Source organism: Pleuronectes platessa, chromosome 20 (genome assembly GCF_947347685.1).
Source record: "Pleuronectes platessa chromosome 20, fPlePla1.1, whole genome shotgun sequence".
Lineage (NCBI taxonomy): Eukaryota > Metazoa > Chordata > Actinopteri > Pleuronectiformes > Pleuronectidae > Pleuronectes > Pleuronectes platessa.
Genome location: NC_070645.1, coordinates 9,526,881 through 9,544,613, shown reverse-complemented (window position 1 = coordinate 9,544,613; position 17,733 = coordinate 9,526,881). Strand labels below are relative to the sequence as shown.

Genomic DNA, 17,733 nt, shown 5'->3' with positions numbered 1-17,733 from the left:
TACCTAAAAGTGCTGAAGAGTCTTGGAAGTTCTGACGAGCAAATGTCAGTAGAGGACTTGTTGTGAAATTGTCAGTTGATGTGTCAACAGGGAAGGCAGTTGATTTAGAGAATAATGGTGAAGCAGTTTTAAAAGTATCTGACTTATAAAAACTGAAAGACGCTGCATCCTTATCATTTAAAGAGTGAAAGGTTAATCAGCAGTGTATGTAGTTGAAGTAGTGGATCCGAGGAAGTTGCGTGTGTGAGATTAGCTGTATACGTTTTTGCGGTATTATTGTTTAAAGATGAAAACCTGAGACCTGAAAGGAATTGATATTAGTCAATATTTAATTTTAAGGCGAGACTTCAGTGTCAACTTCTGTCAGTTGACAACAGTTTTCAGCTGCTGTGTTCCACTGGGGTCACCCGAGCAAAACACAATCACTGTAGTTACACACGTAAAATGGAAGAATGTGGACAACATGCGTTGGCACACGTTTACAAGGCTGTGGCACGAGTAAAAGGTGAACGGTTACACAGCCTGTGTGGACAGCTGGACAAATTAAAACAGGTACACAAGTGTTCCGTCAGATGCACATGACAACTGAAAAACAAGGCTGAAACACTTCCTGTGTGTAGACACGGTGTCATATGTCCGAGTAATGAATGCTGTTAAGAATTTGTTGAAGACAGCTCAAGTTATTCATGGGAAGTGGAAGTTGTGGGAGGGATTTGTGTGCATGGAAATTGTTTAAACGGGTAAAAGTACTTAAAGTGGCTTTTGTAAAAGCTCTGAAAATTTACATAACATGTAATGTGGAATTATATAGAACAACTATTAAAGGTATGAAAGAGCTCAGCTAATATGATGAAGTCCAAAAAGTGTTTGCTAGTTTAAATTCTAACGTTGATGGGACATGAAGTGGATGGAAAAAAAGGCTGAAAAAGTGCTGAATATTTAAAAAATGTATGGATAATATACACATAAGAAACACACTCAGGTATAAAGAGCATGAGTGTGTATTGCTCATGGTTTAACGTGTAATTTTAATGAGTTTCACATAAACTCCATTTGCAGGTGGTTGTCTGTCCTTGTCCACAAGAGACATGCTTTCATCTAAACCCAAATCCATATCGTTAACCTCAGCTCTGCCTCCACCACTGATGGATACGCTGGGTAGATGTTGACAGCGGGTTATCTAACTCCTCGTGGCGTCCTGCTTCTCATCCCGCTGATGAGCCTTTTAAACGTGCACCAGTCATCTGCTTGGCTCAGAGTCCCGCTCCTGCTCAGACAGCAGGATCTTTCCCATGCATACTAATGTGTTCCTCGAAAACTCTCTGCCTGTCGGTTCCAGGGAGTGTGCTGCAGCTTGGGCTGGCTGCATAAGCGAAGCTGCTTAATAACGTGCAGGACGTGGATTTTAACATGAAAATGGGAGCTATTGAACTCCAGTCTGCCAAAGTGCACTGCTGTGCAGCGGGCGTTTCAGTCTGGAAAGATGTTTCCTATAGTCCGGTTTGCATTTGCACAAACAAAGATGATTATCTAACAAATAAAACATGTTGCAGACGCTTTGCTAATCTCTTTGCCTCATAGTCTGATCTCATGCACCGAACTCTGATGCCGGTGGGCCCACGCCCATATTCTGCAAACCCTGCAAAGGAAAAAGGGCAGCATCTGCTCTGCACATCACAACATTTATGGCTCTGTATCCAAAGTTCCACCTGTTTGTTTCTACTTCTTGTTAAAATCATCATCCAGATACAAAGTGCTAAAATTGTACAGTAAAATATTGTTTTTTTTTTGGATTGTCTGTTTTTGATTTGACTTTAGTCTGGAAGTGACACACACTCTTACTCTTACTGCATTCCACTCTTCCCCTTGTCTGTCCCTCTCGGTGAGGTCAATCAGTTTCATTGGACAAACTCACACAAGAGCGTCCCCTGAAACCGTATAAGTCGTCCCTTCATTTGTGTAGACATGAGTGGACGGGGCCAAAGTCAACCCTCACATATCAGGATTCAGTGGTAGCCCTGCCATGTTTTCTCCCCCCCCCCCCCTCTCAGCCTTTTGATCCCGGTCTTTGCAATCGCACAATTTGACTCAAAATGAAAACATCTAATTGATATCAGACAGGAGGAAGAGCTCCGGTCCATCTCAGACGACACGTGGACAATAGTGCTGTTTGGAAATGAAGGAAACATGCGTCGACACCAAAAGAGAACACAAGTCAAAATAGAAAATTTTATTACAAATACAAAACACAACAAGAAAAATGCATTTTGCTGCATAAATAGCTTGTTGTTGATGTTGATTTAAATACAGTCAGTGCGGAAAATGGTAATTTCCTGTTTTTTGTAATGCATTCGAGCAAGTTTCCTTTAAATCAACATCTTTGTGTCTTCTTGAACATGTTCTCATCACACTGCAGGCGTGTGCTTGAATCCCTCTCAGATTACTGAGAAACTGTCCTGATTTGAAAAGTAATTCTGATTCGGAGAGTTGGGAATGGTCCATGAAAACCACCTGTGGATATTACGCTAGTGCTTCGTTCATATAGATCTACCGCAGCTCATTCACACCATTATAATAGTTGAATGAACTGTATTCAGTAAATTGTATACATATATGTACAATCCTTACATTACACAAAAATACATTCCCATATAAAAATGAATAACTTATAGAGTACTTGAAGTTTAAGGAGGTGTATTGATTATCAACATGTACAAAACAAACGATCATTTCCCAGTACTTTGGAAAAGCTGCAAACAATTAAGGTGCACTTGAGTGCCTAACTACAAAAGAAACCATTGCTACAACATCAGTGAAAAGATCATTACAACATACAAACACTGCATTTGTCCACTATAAGACATTCATGTATATATACAGTTTACCAATATAGTCTGTAACAAATACGATCATAGACAAGATATGTGGGTCAGATTTATTGTATGTGCTCTCTGTCGTGTATTATTTGAAATATATGTGTGAAAAAGAATTAAATGTGATGAAACTCAAGTGAATCAGTGCAGATTAAAGCTGCAAATTCACTGTGTAAATGGAAAAAGTAAATATTTCTAAATGTGGTGACGTGTATTCCTTTTTTCCGTTTTTCCGTTTAGGTTACAGTGTAAGTGCAATTCTGTCAATGAAAGAACTTTTGCCGATTGGCTCCCGATCTCGTGAAAATGGAGACTGCGCTGAACTCGAGAATGAAGTTCGCAACCTACTGCAGGGTCGACCGAGCCGACGCCACCAGAGTCGGTCTTTCCCTCTGAGGTCAGAGGCTTTGATGTGTGTGTGTCACAGCATTCCTGTGAAGGCAGAGCACACAGCGGGAAGGTGTGATGCCTGTAGCACCAGAGTGAGCAGGTATGAGCAGCTATGATGGTGTCATGTCCTCAATTACCACATTGTCAAACAACAAAAGTGTGTACTGTGAACATATAAATTATATTTCATCAAATCGCAACAAATTAATTTACACCTTATTTACAAGTCACCAAAGCTTAATTGTCTGCTGCCTTAAAAAAAAAATTGTATGTCTGTGTATTTAAATAAGCCCATATATACAAAATAGTGTGGTCCACGACTGTTGTGCAAATCCTTAAGGGATTGAAAACAATGTCTTTGTGGTACTGTGGGTTGTCAGCTTGTTTTCAAAAAGGAGACCTGTGCTTATTTGAACCAGTGCAGGTAGTTTGTCTTGAGGGCAGGGAAGCACATGTTGTTGCTGCAGGAGCCCCCGTAGCTGGGGGGGCAGGCGGAGCAGGGCACGCCCACTTTGTAGGGGGCCTCTCCAATCCAGTTCCCCCTGAAAGACAGAGAGTCGCCATGTCAGTGAACCTGGCAGTGACCACAGACTTGGTTTTTAAAGTGGAACCTGAACTTGAATTGGTGTCGGAGCTGAAATCCCCCATCATGACTGACGGTAAAATATTGGGAGAGGCTTAATGATCGGGACATGTAAAGAAAAAAACTATTTTCAAGGAAAAATATTGAATTTTAAACTTCATTCTTCCTCTTGCTTGGGATCAGGAGTTGACGTATCAGTTACATCTCAGAGTCCATTTAGTAGCTGTTCTGGGGCTTTCAGTCATATTACATGATCATCAGCATAGAGGGTTTGTAATGTTTGCCAAAGTGTCCTCAAAGTGCTCAGAGAATATTTAATATGAAACTTTGACAACTACGATCAAAACAATAACAAAAGACTTAGTTGGATGACGTCGTGAAGCAGCATTGCATCATGGGGGTTGTTGTTTTTACTACCATTGATGATAATGATAACCAATTGTTCTATATTATATCTTTACATTTGAACTACACACATTGTTTGACGACTTAACTACAGATAACTAAGTATAAAGTTATACAATTATATATCATTGCCTTTTGACAACAGTGATCAGAAAGCAGAACTTTGTCCGAACCAACAACTTTGTGTCTCTAAGAATCGGGGGCTCATTTACGCTTTGCTAAAATAGGTCATCGGTGTCCTGAGCCTGTGACTCTCACACACATCTCGAACCGGCGGGATTAGACAACCTAGGTCACAAGTCGGTCACATGTCCGAACGGCCTTTGATTCTTGGAATTTGTTCTCCTGCTACGTGGGTCTACGGAGCTGTGGCAACGCGGTACCGGATCACAGGCTTGTATCTGAACCTCAGAGCAGCCTGGGTGGGATTTCACAACTCAGCCCAGAACAGAGCGGACTGTGTTGGGATTAAACCCGTCGTCATCAGGTTAACAGGTTCAGCAGCATTGACACGCCCTCACCACACAACACTACATCTGATCGATGGAAGTAGACTGTACTTACTTGGGTGAATAGTTGCAGACTAAATAAGTTGCCCGCTTCCACACTGAGCCCCAAACATTCATATTGTGGCACGTGTGGACGGCACAGCCAACTTTATTGGAGGTTGCCCACACCATCTGCAAAACAGAAACACCAGCGGTTAATATCCCTGTTGCACCAGTTCAACAGTATTGACTGCATTGAATACTGACTGTTGTCTGCGTACCTGCGTGTAATGGGTACACATGGGTCCATAGCATCTGAGAGGGCAGCGGGGGTTGCAGTCACGGGGATACGGAAATGAGTAATCTTTCACCTCATCGTACCACGGCTTCACCAGCTGGAGAATGGATCGATAGCTGGGAACAAAAGACTTGTTCAGTCAGAAACAGTATAAATATATCACAGCTCATAGTGAGCAACGTCTTATTACCTCTGTATTTGTTTGGCTATTAAAACAGATTACCAGGAAATTTGGTGGAAGGCTGTGGTATTGCGAGAAAGGGTGATTTTAAATAGTTCGTTGATTTTACAGAGAATAATTCATTGATCTTGATGAAATTAAATCTGTCACGTTTAGTTGGCTTATATTCATGAGTTTGGGCAATTTGATGGAGATCAAAATAGAAATCCGAATTTCCGACTTTCGAATTTAAAATTGGGCTCATTAGGGAACTGTATGTTCTGTGACTGCCGTTCCAGTTTAAATTGTTGCTAATGCACATTGATTTGTGTGTTTGTGCTGCATTGCACCAAAGACCTGCTGAAATATCCAAATCCATGTGTGCACATGTTTTCTATGGTGAGTTTTTGCTCTTAACCCCAGCAAATTAAACCTCTTATTAAACTAGATAAACATTGTCGCCGCTCAATAAATCTGGTTTTGCATTGTTTGTTTTTTGGGGAAATAACTTCTGTGTAGAAATCTCCCAGCAGGTTGCAAGGAACCGTCAAAACAAGGGCTGCTCATGTGGTTCCTCAATAAAAATCTAAAAGTGCAGGAAGACGCCGAGGTGATGTGTTTCAAAATGGAAAGTCAAGACCCACAAAAGGGATGCGCCTTTGTCCTCATGGGTCATGGCTGAAAACACAGCGTTTGTTTATTTGAGGTGTCACAGGAGCATTCCTCAAGCAGTCACCAGGTCACAGTGCAACAACTTTTAGGAGAAAGAAGAAGGGGGCTGCAAGGCAACGACCATGACTGCTGAGAGAGAGAGTCGTCCCTGAGAGGAGCAGCAGATGTCAGGGCGGCGGAGGGGAGTCAAAGGTCACTCACCGTCCTGTCCTGACGGAGAGGTTTTGACCCAGGAACCTGAGGAGGTGCGGCGGCCCGTGCTCCCACAGGCAGGCTTGGGCCCAGTCCTCTGACGTCTTGGCCAGAGACTCGTCCCACACCTACAACACAGACACAGGGAGACGGTGGGAACATGGACGTCCATTACACAACTGCTGGAAAATATCAACACTAGATCGTATTCAGCAGCGAGGTGTGACATAAGAGTCGGCACTTTGTGAGTTCATGGCCCTGTTACAGGTGTTGCCATGGCAGGGCGCACAAACCATCCATCACAGTCAGTTGATCAGTCAGTTCACGTAAGAGGAGCAAGTTCGATTCCCAGTGTTGATGATCTCCACAACACTTTGGTGTAGACGATGACAAGCATCTAAACATGTCGTATCCATGATTCCCCAATTTTCTGAAATTCTAAGTTTTTAAATGAGCGTTATGCTTCTGCATATATAAAATAATAAAACACACATATGTTATAGGTTTTTTAAACTTAAGATCTGGTTTAAAAGCTTTGATATTTGCAAAAATTGAAATGCTCTCCATCAGGTCTACAACTCAATGCTGCCGTTGTCTCCATCCCACAAAACCAGCATCAGGCTACTGATCCCGTACATGACCCCTGTCCCTGTGGAAGTGACGACTCTGGTGGTCTCCTGCAGAGCAATGTGCTGAACAGCTGAGGCTGCCAAGTTCAACTCATAGACAATCACTTTGCTTTAGTTGTCTCTATTCATTCTTGCACAAAAACACAATTAAATCTACTAGATTCCTGCAGATTGGTCATTTCTGATCATGCAAGCCTTCAAAACATGAACCCATAACCATGCATCGATTGCAAATACATGCATTGATCACAATGAATGGACACTTACCATGTATTCCATGTTGGACGCAGGGGGAAACACCTTCCCTCTCACTTTGTTGTGGTAATCAAGAATGGCGAGCATGTCATTCTGACTGATATAACGCTTCCTCCTGCTTTTAGAAAGAGTCGTGGCGTCTGTTCCACGGTCTGCGCCAAAACTGGTAAAATTGGCGTCTGGAGAGAACGTGGACACACCAGGAAACGTCGTTGCCAATGCACTTGCTCCGCATGATATGCACAGAAATATTAGATCTACGGCAAATAACTGAGGCTTCATTTTTTCACTGCAGACGGAAGATCCCGCGTCCTGGATTGCGCTCTGGAGAAAAAAGAGAAGAGGACGGACTTGTTTTGATTTGTAGTGGTGCGTAAAAATAAGTTATCAGATATGGTCAAACCAAACTTTAAAGGCTCCAGTGCATTACAGATTAAAACCGAAATATCAGGGACATCGCTCCAAGCCCTCTGCTCTTACCTTTCCGTGCGTAACGGTGCCTTTTCTTTGTGCCACAGGCTGTTATCACCTCTAGAGGCTCCGGTAGTGGTCCGCAGAGAGGGAGGTCTGCCTGGCTGCACGGTGAGGCGTTTTTAAGCTTAGCAAACTTTGTGAGTGCTTCAGGAGAAGTCCGTGTTTGCGGGTTTATATAGCGCAGAGGACGATGCAGGAAGTGCGCCTTGCTGCCGAGGTAGACGCACAGCCCCTCCTCGTCACCTGAAACACACACAGATACAAACACACACACACACACACACACACACACACACACACACACACACACACACACTCACGAGCAGCATCATTTTGGAGAGGCGGTGTTTGGTTTCTGCTAAACCTAATCCCCCTGTGTATCTTACCTAATTTCACCAGGACATCTGCTTTAGGTTTGTGCAGCTGCAGGGTAACATTTGTTTAATAAGTACAACCACAGAGGATGGAGCATATTAAATGTCTATTAATGCCCCTTTTTTTCCCCTGGGATCCTAATATGAAACAATTATAATACAAATCTTAATTATTCATATTGTTAGGGTGATGCTGAATCTTACATGGATGCATTTTATGATTTCATCTATATTCTAATCCTAATATCAATATCCCAAACTGCCTTGATTGATCTATCACATCGGCTCATACAGGTGATAAAACTTTACACTTCCCACATGCACCACATGGTCCCTGGACGCATCCAACATCCAAGCCCCACAGCCTGTTATGAGTCAAATCAGTATATGAGGTCCGGGTCCATGTGTCCTATCTGTCTTCTTTGTCGTATTCATTATACTGTAAATATTACACTTGTTCAGTGTGTGGCTCCAGCTGTGTGGTTCGCCCGGGCAGATGTTGAGCCAAAGAGGAGAGAGAGAGAGCAGAGAGAAAAGGAAAAACCTTCTGCAGGTCATAATTTTCATTGGCAGCTGGTGAACAAATTAAAGCAACGTGACGCAGGAAAGATTTTCCTCCCTATCCCCCCCCCTTTTCTCTCTCTCTCTCTCTCTCTCTCGTCCTCCTCTCTCCGTTGCAGACAACTGGTGCTTTCCCAAAAGTCTTCTTTAGAAGTGATGGACTTTTCAGGTGCTGGAGCCGGTGGAGGGGAAATAACACTCAGGGGTGGTGCATGCACAGCAGCGGTTTGCCTCCTCCACCTCACAACATCCATACATTTCAGGCCCCTAACTCTCTACTGCTGACCCTCCGCTCTGTAGAGTGAATGTCGACAGAATTAGCGGTTAAATCAGGGCAGAGTAGATGAATATATTTAGACTTCCGAGATCTGATCCAATACTTTACGAATGGCAGCGCCAAGCAGAAATGAATGTTTTTCCCTATTAGAGGGGAAAGTGGAGAAATTTGGGCTTAACAGTGTTTACGTCTGCAGAAATAACATATTGGGACAAAATATGAGCGCAAGTAGATCTTTAGGTGAGCTCTAAAAACCTGGTGAGAGATAAAAATCAGACAAATACATTTTCCTCCAAAAAAAGTTATCGTTATACAAATATTTCAAAGCCATTTCCTCACATTTAATGTCTTTAGATCTACGGTGTGATTTTGTTTCCTCTTAATCCCTATTATGACTGTGCACCATTACATCTGCTCAGTATTTTGACTCATCCTCTCATCTGGTATCAATAGCCCGGGCCACTCTCCGGCCAGCTCGATCCGCCATGCAGCCAAAGGCTCTGATTGACACGGTGCTGAGATCCTATCCCTGGGTTTATACCCATATTATAATCCATATCATCGCATTAGTTTAGCATACACCTATTTCACAGCATTTCACACTATCTCTGTGTTTATTTGGCCGCGAGCTCGATCCAAGACTAATCAAACCAGTGAAATGTTTAGTTTCACCGTGGAAAAGCTGGAACTGGGATTGAATAGAATACTGTACTTCTACAGTATCTCTCTCTCTCTATCTCTCTCTTTCTCTCCCACTCCCACACACTCACACACACACACACACATAGTTTCTTCACATGCAGTCTCCTCAAGGCCTCAGATATTCCCTCAGTCTCAGAGAGCTGGGCCCTGTGTGCACAGTGAACCCTGTGACTTCTGAAGAGGTCGATGCATTATTATCATATTATCCGAGGGGTAATTTAGGGCATTATTTGGGGCACATGCTGCTCCACGGGGCCTAGGGTCTGTTTTGGAAAGTCATTCTTTTTCAGACAGAGCATTTATTTACCTACAATATATTGTTCCAATTTTCTCCAACTCCCACCCGTGCGTCCCCCCTCTCCCGAGGCCTCTCAGAGCCCAGTGTCGGTGCCAGTATGTGGATGACGTTCAGCAGGGAGTTAAAGGGAAAGTAGGAAAGAAGAATAGGCTCTTCTAAATGAGTGTTGCATTGATTATTGGTCAAATCACTCAATGCAGATAGATTTTGAGTAAGTAAAATGTTCATGGTTCCCTCAGAGATATGCACAGAACGTCTAAAGCAACCAGAAAATAAGTGATAGGCAGTTTTTGACCAAGGTCTGGACCATAAAGTTCAGATCTGGACAATTCAGTAAGAAACAAAAGCTCCTCAGGATGACTCCGATCTCACTGTGTCCCAGCGATCAAAGCACACGCTGTCGACTCCGACTCAGCTGTGCACTCCACCCAAGGCTATTGTTACTGCGCTGGCAGACTCCGCCATGCATGGGAAAGTCACTAAGACATTGGCAGCAGGCGATGTGATTGGACAGACCAAGAAGACGTCTAATATGACTTGAAAAACCCAAACGTTTAGGAGTCTTTTGAAAGATGAGATGGTTAGCTGTGGATCATGTTGCTCAAAGGAACGACTTGAGATATTTGTCATTAAACACCATTTAATTCATTCTCTTGATAAGAGTTCTAGGATTAATGCTCCTCTCAAATGCAAATGATAAAAATGAAGCTAGAATTACAGGAGGAGACAGTGAGCTTAGGAAGCAAGCCATGATCTGTCCACTGCTAAATAACAAGGAAAATAATTAAAGAAAAAACTACATCTAAAGTTAACATGTTATATTTTGTGTATGAAATCTGGATGACAATGTAAAAATGACAAGTTGTGATCTTATAGCTTTATTTTAAGCGAAACTGATCCTCCAGGCATTCACTCTAGATGATAGCTATGATAATATCTCCTGGCTGTGGCTTCATATTTTGTTCACAGTTTGAGCTTGGAACAGTAAATATGAAATATGAAGCTGGTTAGCTTATCTTAATTTAGCTTACCTTAGCATACTGGTAATGTTGGAAAATACTAGCCCATGGTGTTGTACCATAGACTGATGAACATGACTGCTCCCCAAAAGTGAAGGCAAAGAGTCTTGATGGTCCCCTGGTGGCTGGCTTTAGTATAGATAATAAACCATGCCTCTGTTAAAGTACCATTTTTTTATGTTGTTTGTTGATTAGCTGTTTTACTATAAAAAGAGGGTGAAATATCATGATTGACTGCCAAAATACTGTCTCCTGATTGGTCAATTATGTGTATCGATGGGACCTCCCTCTAGCAGCTCGATCTCCTGATTGCTATCATGCTAACTCTAGCTCCAAGGTGGCGCTAGATGACAGCAGAAAAATCCAGGATATTTTGGGATAGAGGGAGGACGTGGAGACCTGTCTTCCACCTTTACATACAGACAAACAGAATAAACAAATGATAGCTAACGTGTTAATTGCTGAGATATCAAATATATTTTCTTACTTGAGACAGCAGCTGTTCTCGCATTTCCAACCTTCCCGCTAAGCTAAAGTAACTGACTGCTAGCAACGTCATCATATTTAACGTAAAGCCGGAAAAGCAGCATTAAAGTTCTCACTCTTGGCAAGAAAGTCTGTCTAATTTCAAAAACTGTCGAAAATTATTCTTTAAGCTGCGATGATAAATACAAATAACGTAAGAACACAAAGTTTTAAGAATGAGAGTGCTTAATAAAGACATTTTTTATACTATAGCATTTTTTTGAAAGTCAGTTTTATTGTGCTTCGGGACTGGAACCGCGTGATGTCATGAGTCGGTTTACTTTGGCCGAGGGACAAAAAGAAATAGTGACATTTCATGAGTGGTTTACGTTGGTTGGTAGCCCAGTCTCCAGCTTCAAGCTGTCCAGGCTTCCTTTAATCCACAGAGCAGCAGCAAGCGTTGTATCAGAGGAATATACGGTTACATAGCAAACAGTGCACCTTTCACAATGTCTGCTAACCAACAATAGGGTGAAGACTCGCTGACAGTGAAAAGAGCTACGGGTGAGAACGCTTCAACCCTGTGTCCTCATCAGAAGTTCAGGGCTGGATTATAACTCCTCCCTGCGCCGAAGAGTAACAAGCACCGTAATTAAGTCAACAAATATCCGAGTCTTCTGATCAAAGAGGGCCCTCGCTGAGCCCCCATTTCATTCAAAATTAAATTCCTGATGTGTTTAGACTGTATATATACCAAGGTGCTAATATAACATCACTGATAAAATAATGTCTGATTCCAAAGGATTTTGATGCCGGCTACAATGCCAGCTGGTACTGTAACTACAGTGAAACATCACCTAACATAACCCAAAGCCACAAAGCCGAAGTACTGACTGAATAGCTCAGACCTCTCCAAACATGACTGGAGAGAGTCTGATCGGACTGGATGTTTCCCCTTTTTGTTGTCTGGATACGAGTCTCGCTGTTGTTTGGAGGAATCTGAGGTGACTGTCCTCAACCTCGGTTACAGAAAGTACAAAGACTGCAAAGACCATTGAGGCAATATAAAGGGTAAACAGTAAATGACAGTGGTTCGGATTTCAGCAGAAAGAAGTGCAATTATCTTGCGGATCCCGTGGCCAACTCCTACAGTAGATGACAGAAGGTAGGAGATATGGACTTGAGAAGAACTAGCCGGTTGCTGCACCATCAGCTTTATGCGGGGGCCTGTAAAGTGCTTCAAACAATCTTAACAAACATTATGTCGGTAGAACATACACAATTAAACCCCCCCTTTTCCCGTAACACTGTTTAGAGTGTGGGAAAAACCTGAGGGATTACTAGGAGTGGGGGGGGGGGCATTTTTTTGCAGGAATAAGTCGCTCAGCTTGTGCATCTATTTTTGACATGTTACATTCCTTTGCGCCCAGATATTCTCACCCATCTATAAGACATTTACAACCAGCTTTGATGCTCGGGCCTTGTAAGACTGGACAGAGACGGGCTGTGGTCACACACAGACATTTCTCAAGAGGTTCAGATGTCAGCTGAGAGAGACAGGCAAACATGAAAAACCCAGCAGGACCTAAAGTTAGAGCCGAGACGTTTTATGATGTATCTTCATGACAGCAGGTAACAAAAACTATCACCTTGGACTCAGGAGCGAGATGCCAAAACCAAAACAACCTATACAGAGTTTTCTCAAACGTTTTTTGTTTCCAGGACAAACGGCCCAATTTTGACCCTCGAGAAAAAAAACTCTAGGCCAGACCCGACATGCAATCGATATTGTGTTTACAGGCTAGAGCAACAGATTTACAGTGTGGACAAACAGGGATGACAACATTCTAGATTGTAAATATCAATGATTATGATCTGGGAGGACACAAAGCAAATTATATTTACTGCCAACAGATTGGATTTGACTGAAACAACCTCCTGTCCTAGTTTTTCCACAATATGTTTTACAGTTTGACATTGTGTGTGAAGGTCTTCTTGGAAATATGCTAATTTGCCTTCTCGTGGAGAGTTAGGGTCTGTTTATGGTCTCTTAAGATGTGCTGTCCGACCGTATTGCAAATCAAATGTGTTTATAGTTGTTCTGAAATGGCACGGGGTGAAAAACAGGCCATAATAGAGATGGGGGAGAACAACATTATCTGCGAATTTGGACAAAAGTGAATATTTTGTCTGCCAGAAATAATGCATAGTGTTATTGTCCAAGACCTCAAACAAAACAAATTTTCAACCATCAATATATAGTGGTAGTTTTACTGGTACTAGGTTGTTCTCTGAACTCTTCTGACTTTAAGTTGGCGTCCATGTCAACCACCCTCAGTGAACACAGCAGCAGCTCATTAACGTGTCTTTTGACCTTTCTGTTTCCTTCATGTTCCATCGCAGTATCTCTAATTCACATGAACAACTTAAACCGCTGTGTTACTGGTCCTTATCATCACGTTTATCGGTGTAACAGCCTAGAGGACGATCTGAGTTTCTCTTGTAAACTGGATCTGCAGTTGATGTGTTACTAAACTTTGAGCTGTGAACCATAATGTTGTTGGTCAAAACATTGACTGTACATAAAGATAATCACCATGACTGCTCCCCAAAAGTTACGTATCCTTCAACACCTGGTTGCTGGCTGGTCTAAATTCCTGCCTCCTCCATGTTAGTGGATAGGACATGGACCAACTAAAAAAGAAAAAGTAGCCTAAACGTCAAATACATTTTTCTCAAAGTTAGTTTCTACCATCTTAGATAGTCTTTATCACACGGATATTTCTTCAAGTGTTCATGTTTCAGGTAATTTGGGTATTAAGTGGTCATTTGATGCTATGAAAATGGGGTGAAATGTCACAAGCACAAGTTTAACACAAATTAAAACTAGTAAAAATCTGTTTCCTGGATGTAGATTGGATGTAGACTCTTTTGATAGAGGCAGATTTGTCGTGACGTGCCTGGGCCAGTTTGGAGCAAACGCTGAATGTCCGTACGGCTGGCGGATTCAGGCTGTGGCTGCATAGGCCTGGAAACAGTCTAGACAGAAGATGAAAAATGAGTCCGGCTCTGGCACACAGGGCCTGTGGCAGGGCAGAGCCTCTGGGACTCCTGTCCATGACCGAAATAATACCTGCACTGGATTATACAGGGGTCAAGACAACTTAGCCTTTGTGATTACAATGCATGCTTCTAACTGATGTACTGAGTGGAGATCATAAACTTAACCTATGCATGAAGTCCACTTTATAACTTTTATACCTTGAGATTCTTTTCCTAAAATAATCGATTAAGGATTTTCCTACAATTTTTCACCACTACCCCTGAAGAAGTTTTCATTATCACAAAGTGGAGAAAAATAGCCTGAGCCCTTACCCCTACATGGGTGGCTTAAGGCTTGATCCTTGCTTACTTGGCACCTAGTGAGAGCCTTTGTGTGTCTGGGAATCATAGTCGAGTGTTGCAGCTTGTAGAATGTGTCCAGAGTGCAGCGGTGACATCTGGTGAACTGTACCATTCATCGTTAAAGAATATGCTAATTGTTATGTCGGATTATTTTTTTTCTGTCAGCTTTTCTTCCTTCATCCTATTTGGGGCCCGATCAAACTGTAGTAGCAGGGAGCTGTGCAACAGAGCACAACAACACAAGTAATGCCATTGTTACGCTGTCGTTTGTCCCGTCCATGATCTAAGTAGAAGCTCTTGTTGGAGAAACCATCTAATGGTAGTAAGATCTGAAGGTAGTTTTCTGAAATATGGACTTGGCATAATGTTTTCGACTAGATGTTTCTATAGCTTAAATTTTATTTTGTTAAGCGTGTTGTATGTTGATTGGACATGCAAACCCGAGCCGGGACTTGTTCCAGCTTCATCATGTTTCAAAATATTATGATGTGACGATGACAGAAACCTGGAAATAAAGCTGCAAAGTCTAAGATATCAGAAGGTCGTGGACTAAAAGAGCCGTAACGCTGGAATTTAGCAAGTCTCTCAGCCTCTCACATTTGATTTGTGAGTAATATAATATCGTAAAAAGAAGGTTAAAGTCAAACTGGCCTGCGTCTTTATCTAATTTCAAACTGGGTCAGTGACGTTGAATGAATAATCATCAGCCATTAGCGTGCTCTCTCCCGGGGCCATGTTTGTGATGACATCAGTGTTAGTGTTGGACTCGGCTTATCAGGAGAGCCTGAGCTTTCATGTGATCCGTGCTCCATGTAAGTGATGGATTTTCGGTAAAAGATGAAGCAGAGTCTCTGGGGGTTGCTGGGAGTCCCCTGATTTGGTCTCTCGTCTTCGTCATCATCGCTGTGCCAAGTTCTCCCAAGAGCAGTGGATGGGCCTGGTCCAAGTGTCTCATGCTTTATTTCCCAAACGTAGGACCAGAAAGGTCTTCTACTTTGGGGTCAAAGCTGGAGTGTTCCTGACATTATTTTTGGTGTGTTTATTTGATATGTCAAAGTGATTGGAAATAAAGCTTGAGGGGTTAAGTGGTGACTTTAAACTGGAAGCTCTCACTTGTTGTTCCTCTCACTCGACCTGTTTTGGTCCAAACAAGGTGACCTCACATGTTTTGCACTGCGCTCCCTCTTTGTGGGGCTTGAACCCGCTACGGCAGGTGGCATCCATCTTGAGAATTTACAGCCTGGTTCTTCTGGTTCAGTGCAAACAAACCCAGGTTTTATGGAGCAAATACTGAAGGGTCGAGGTCCCCCATAGTTTGACTGTAACACAAAATTGGTTCATTTTATCCTACAAAACCTGCTAGAAGTATACAGAAATTCAAACTACAATTTCCCCTGTATTTTAGACCTATAACGTCAATAATAGTAATAATCCTTCTTTTCCAGTGGCGGATCAAATTCGGGGGCCATAAGGGGGCCACAATTTACACAGTGGGGCCTGTTATACGTCTAACATCCATTCACAACAGCTCATTCAGTGCATGTTTAAATCCTTCCTTGTTTACTGTTAGCAGTATATAGCTTTGATTCAAGGCCACATATTGAATATATTTGATAAATTGTTGCTTGTGTGTGCCAGTGCCCCCCTGGCCCCGCCCCTAGATCCACCCCTGGACTTTTCACAAAATCATCCCTGATTGTAACTCAATAAATTCATAGGAATTTTTCTGATTGCAATTATTACATTAATATGGACCTTTCTTGGATAGCTGGCCATTCGAACTTGGCTGACCGACCCCGACTTTTCCTCTCGTGCCACCTTGAAGTTGGATTTTGTGGTTTAGAGTGAAATGTCTAGACAGCTACTGCCCTCCGCCCCCCCCCCCCTCCCTTCTTGACAGACTGCAGTAATGACATTCCCATCACCTTCCCTTGTATTTTGTGTAGAGTCGTAAGAATAAAATGTAGACTTGAGTAATCTGATGTTCGCATCCATAAAGCTGAAAACACCACAGTGCAGCCTCAAAGCATCACTTGCATGTAATCCATCCTCAGTGCAGTAAAACATTCAGCCTCAACGTTGATTAACTGGGTCAAACGGAGATCGTACTGACCTCTCAGGTCTGGACATTTTAACATGTGTGAGTCCTCCTGTCTGGGGCCTGTAATCTGCTGTGGACTTCAGATTTATGTCTTTGTGGATCTTCTTGTTGTTGTGTTTATGGACTCAAGCCTTGTTGGTTCCCTTTCGTTTGGGTTTTTTAGATTTGTATCTGTTTGAATTGAGTTTATCACTTCCTGTTATTGTCTGTTTTCCCACTTCCTGTTGGTTCCCTGCCTTGAGCCACCTGTGTGTGCTTACTTCTTGTATTTAGATTTGGGTCCTCTTCTATGTTTGGATCCAAATATTGTTGCTTTAGTTATTTCCAAGTTGGTTATGTTTTTGTCTGTGTTTGTTGATGTTTTGTAGGATTACGCAAAAACTACTGGTCGGATTACCACGAAAGGAAGGATGTGGTATGGGTCTGGGAAGAACCCATTAAACTGGTGTGGATTCAAAACAGGGAGCAAATCCAGGAAAAAACAAATGTCACTCATATTGGCATTTCTCATGAAACAATGCAGAACTTTATGAAACATTCAAGCATGTGTAGTGTGTGAATATCTATGATATTTATATACATTAGTCGATTGATCTTTATTCAATGTCTGTATGGTATCAAGTATTCCTTTATACCTCTTTCTATATCAGAGAATGGATATTTTGCCTGTGTTTAATGTGAGCACTTTGCAGAAAGGTGACAGATGAGGTCAATAGCATAAAAATGTTGCTTGTCCTTTTGCAAGAAAAGCAGCGAATGTTGAAAGGTATCGTATTTTTCCTCCCTTTTAATGATATAATAATCCCTTTGGTTTGTCATCTTGGCAAAAAGAAACCAACATCTTCTTGGACCCAATATAACATTTATTTATTTCAAAGCATGACATCATATGAGGAAGTTCTGTGTCATTTGAAAAAACAATTCCACATAGTAAACTTACTTTGTTTCACCTCAGCTTCTGACCCATGTGGTGTAAATATGCATGTGTGTGTGTGTCCGTGTGTCTGGCCGCTGTGGATAGTTGTGTTGGTTTTTAACCTGCTTTGAATCAGCAAGTGTTTAGACTCTTCTCTGCAGCCTGGTAGCTTTCCCATTTTCTTTCTGTCTTCTGG

The 17,733-nt window shown here is 42.2% G+C and overlaps 1 protein-coding gene and 1 long non-coding RNA gene across 2 annotated transcripts in view; one reads left to right on the top strand and one right to left on the bottom strand.

The window, feature by feature from the left end:
- Positions 1-2,318: 2,318 nt before the first annotated feature.
- On the bottom strand, positions 2,319-7,583 carry pi15a (peptidase inhibitor 15a). Its single transcript, XM_053412571.1, has 6 exons — positions 7,426-7,583; positions 6,958-7,269; positions 6,071-6,189; positions 5,021-5,153; positions 4,816-4,931; positions 2,319-3,805 (listed from the first exon to the last, which is right to left on the bottom strand). Exons 2-6 carry the CDS (start codon positions 7,225-7,227, stop codon positions 3,670-3,672), a joined length of 774 nt encoding a protein of 257 aa, XP_053268546.1. The 5' UTR covers positions 7,228-7,269; positions 7,426-7,583; the 3' UTR covers positions 2,319-3,669.
- The window catches only part of LOC128425786 (uncharacterized), a 35,750-nt gene continuing 25,092 nt past the window's right edge, over positions 7,076-17,733 (top strand). The window contains exons 1-2 of the long non-coding RNA XR_008333175.1: positions 7,076-7,314; positions 7,464-7,527. This is a non-coding gene — a long non-coding RNA (uncharacterized LOC128425786). The remainder of the gene's footprint in view (positions 7,315-7,463; positions 7,528-17,733) is intronic.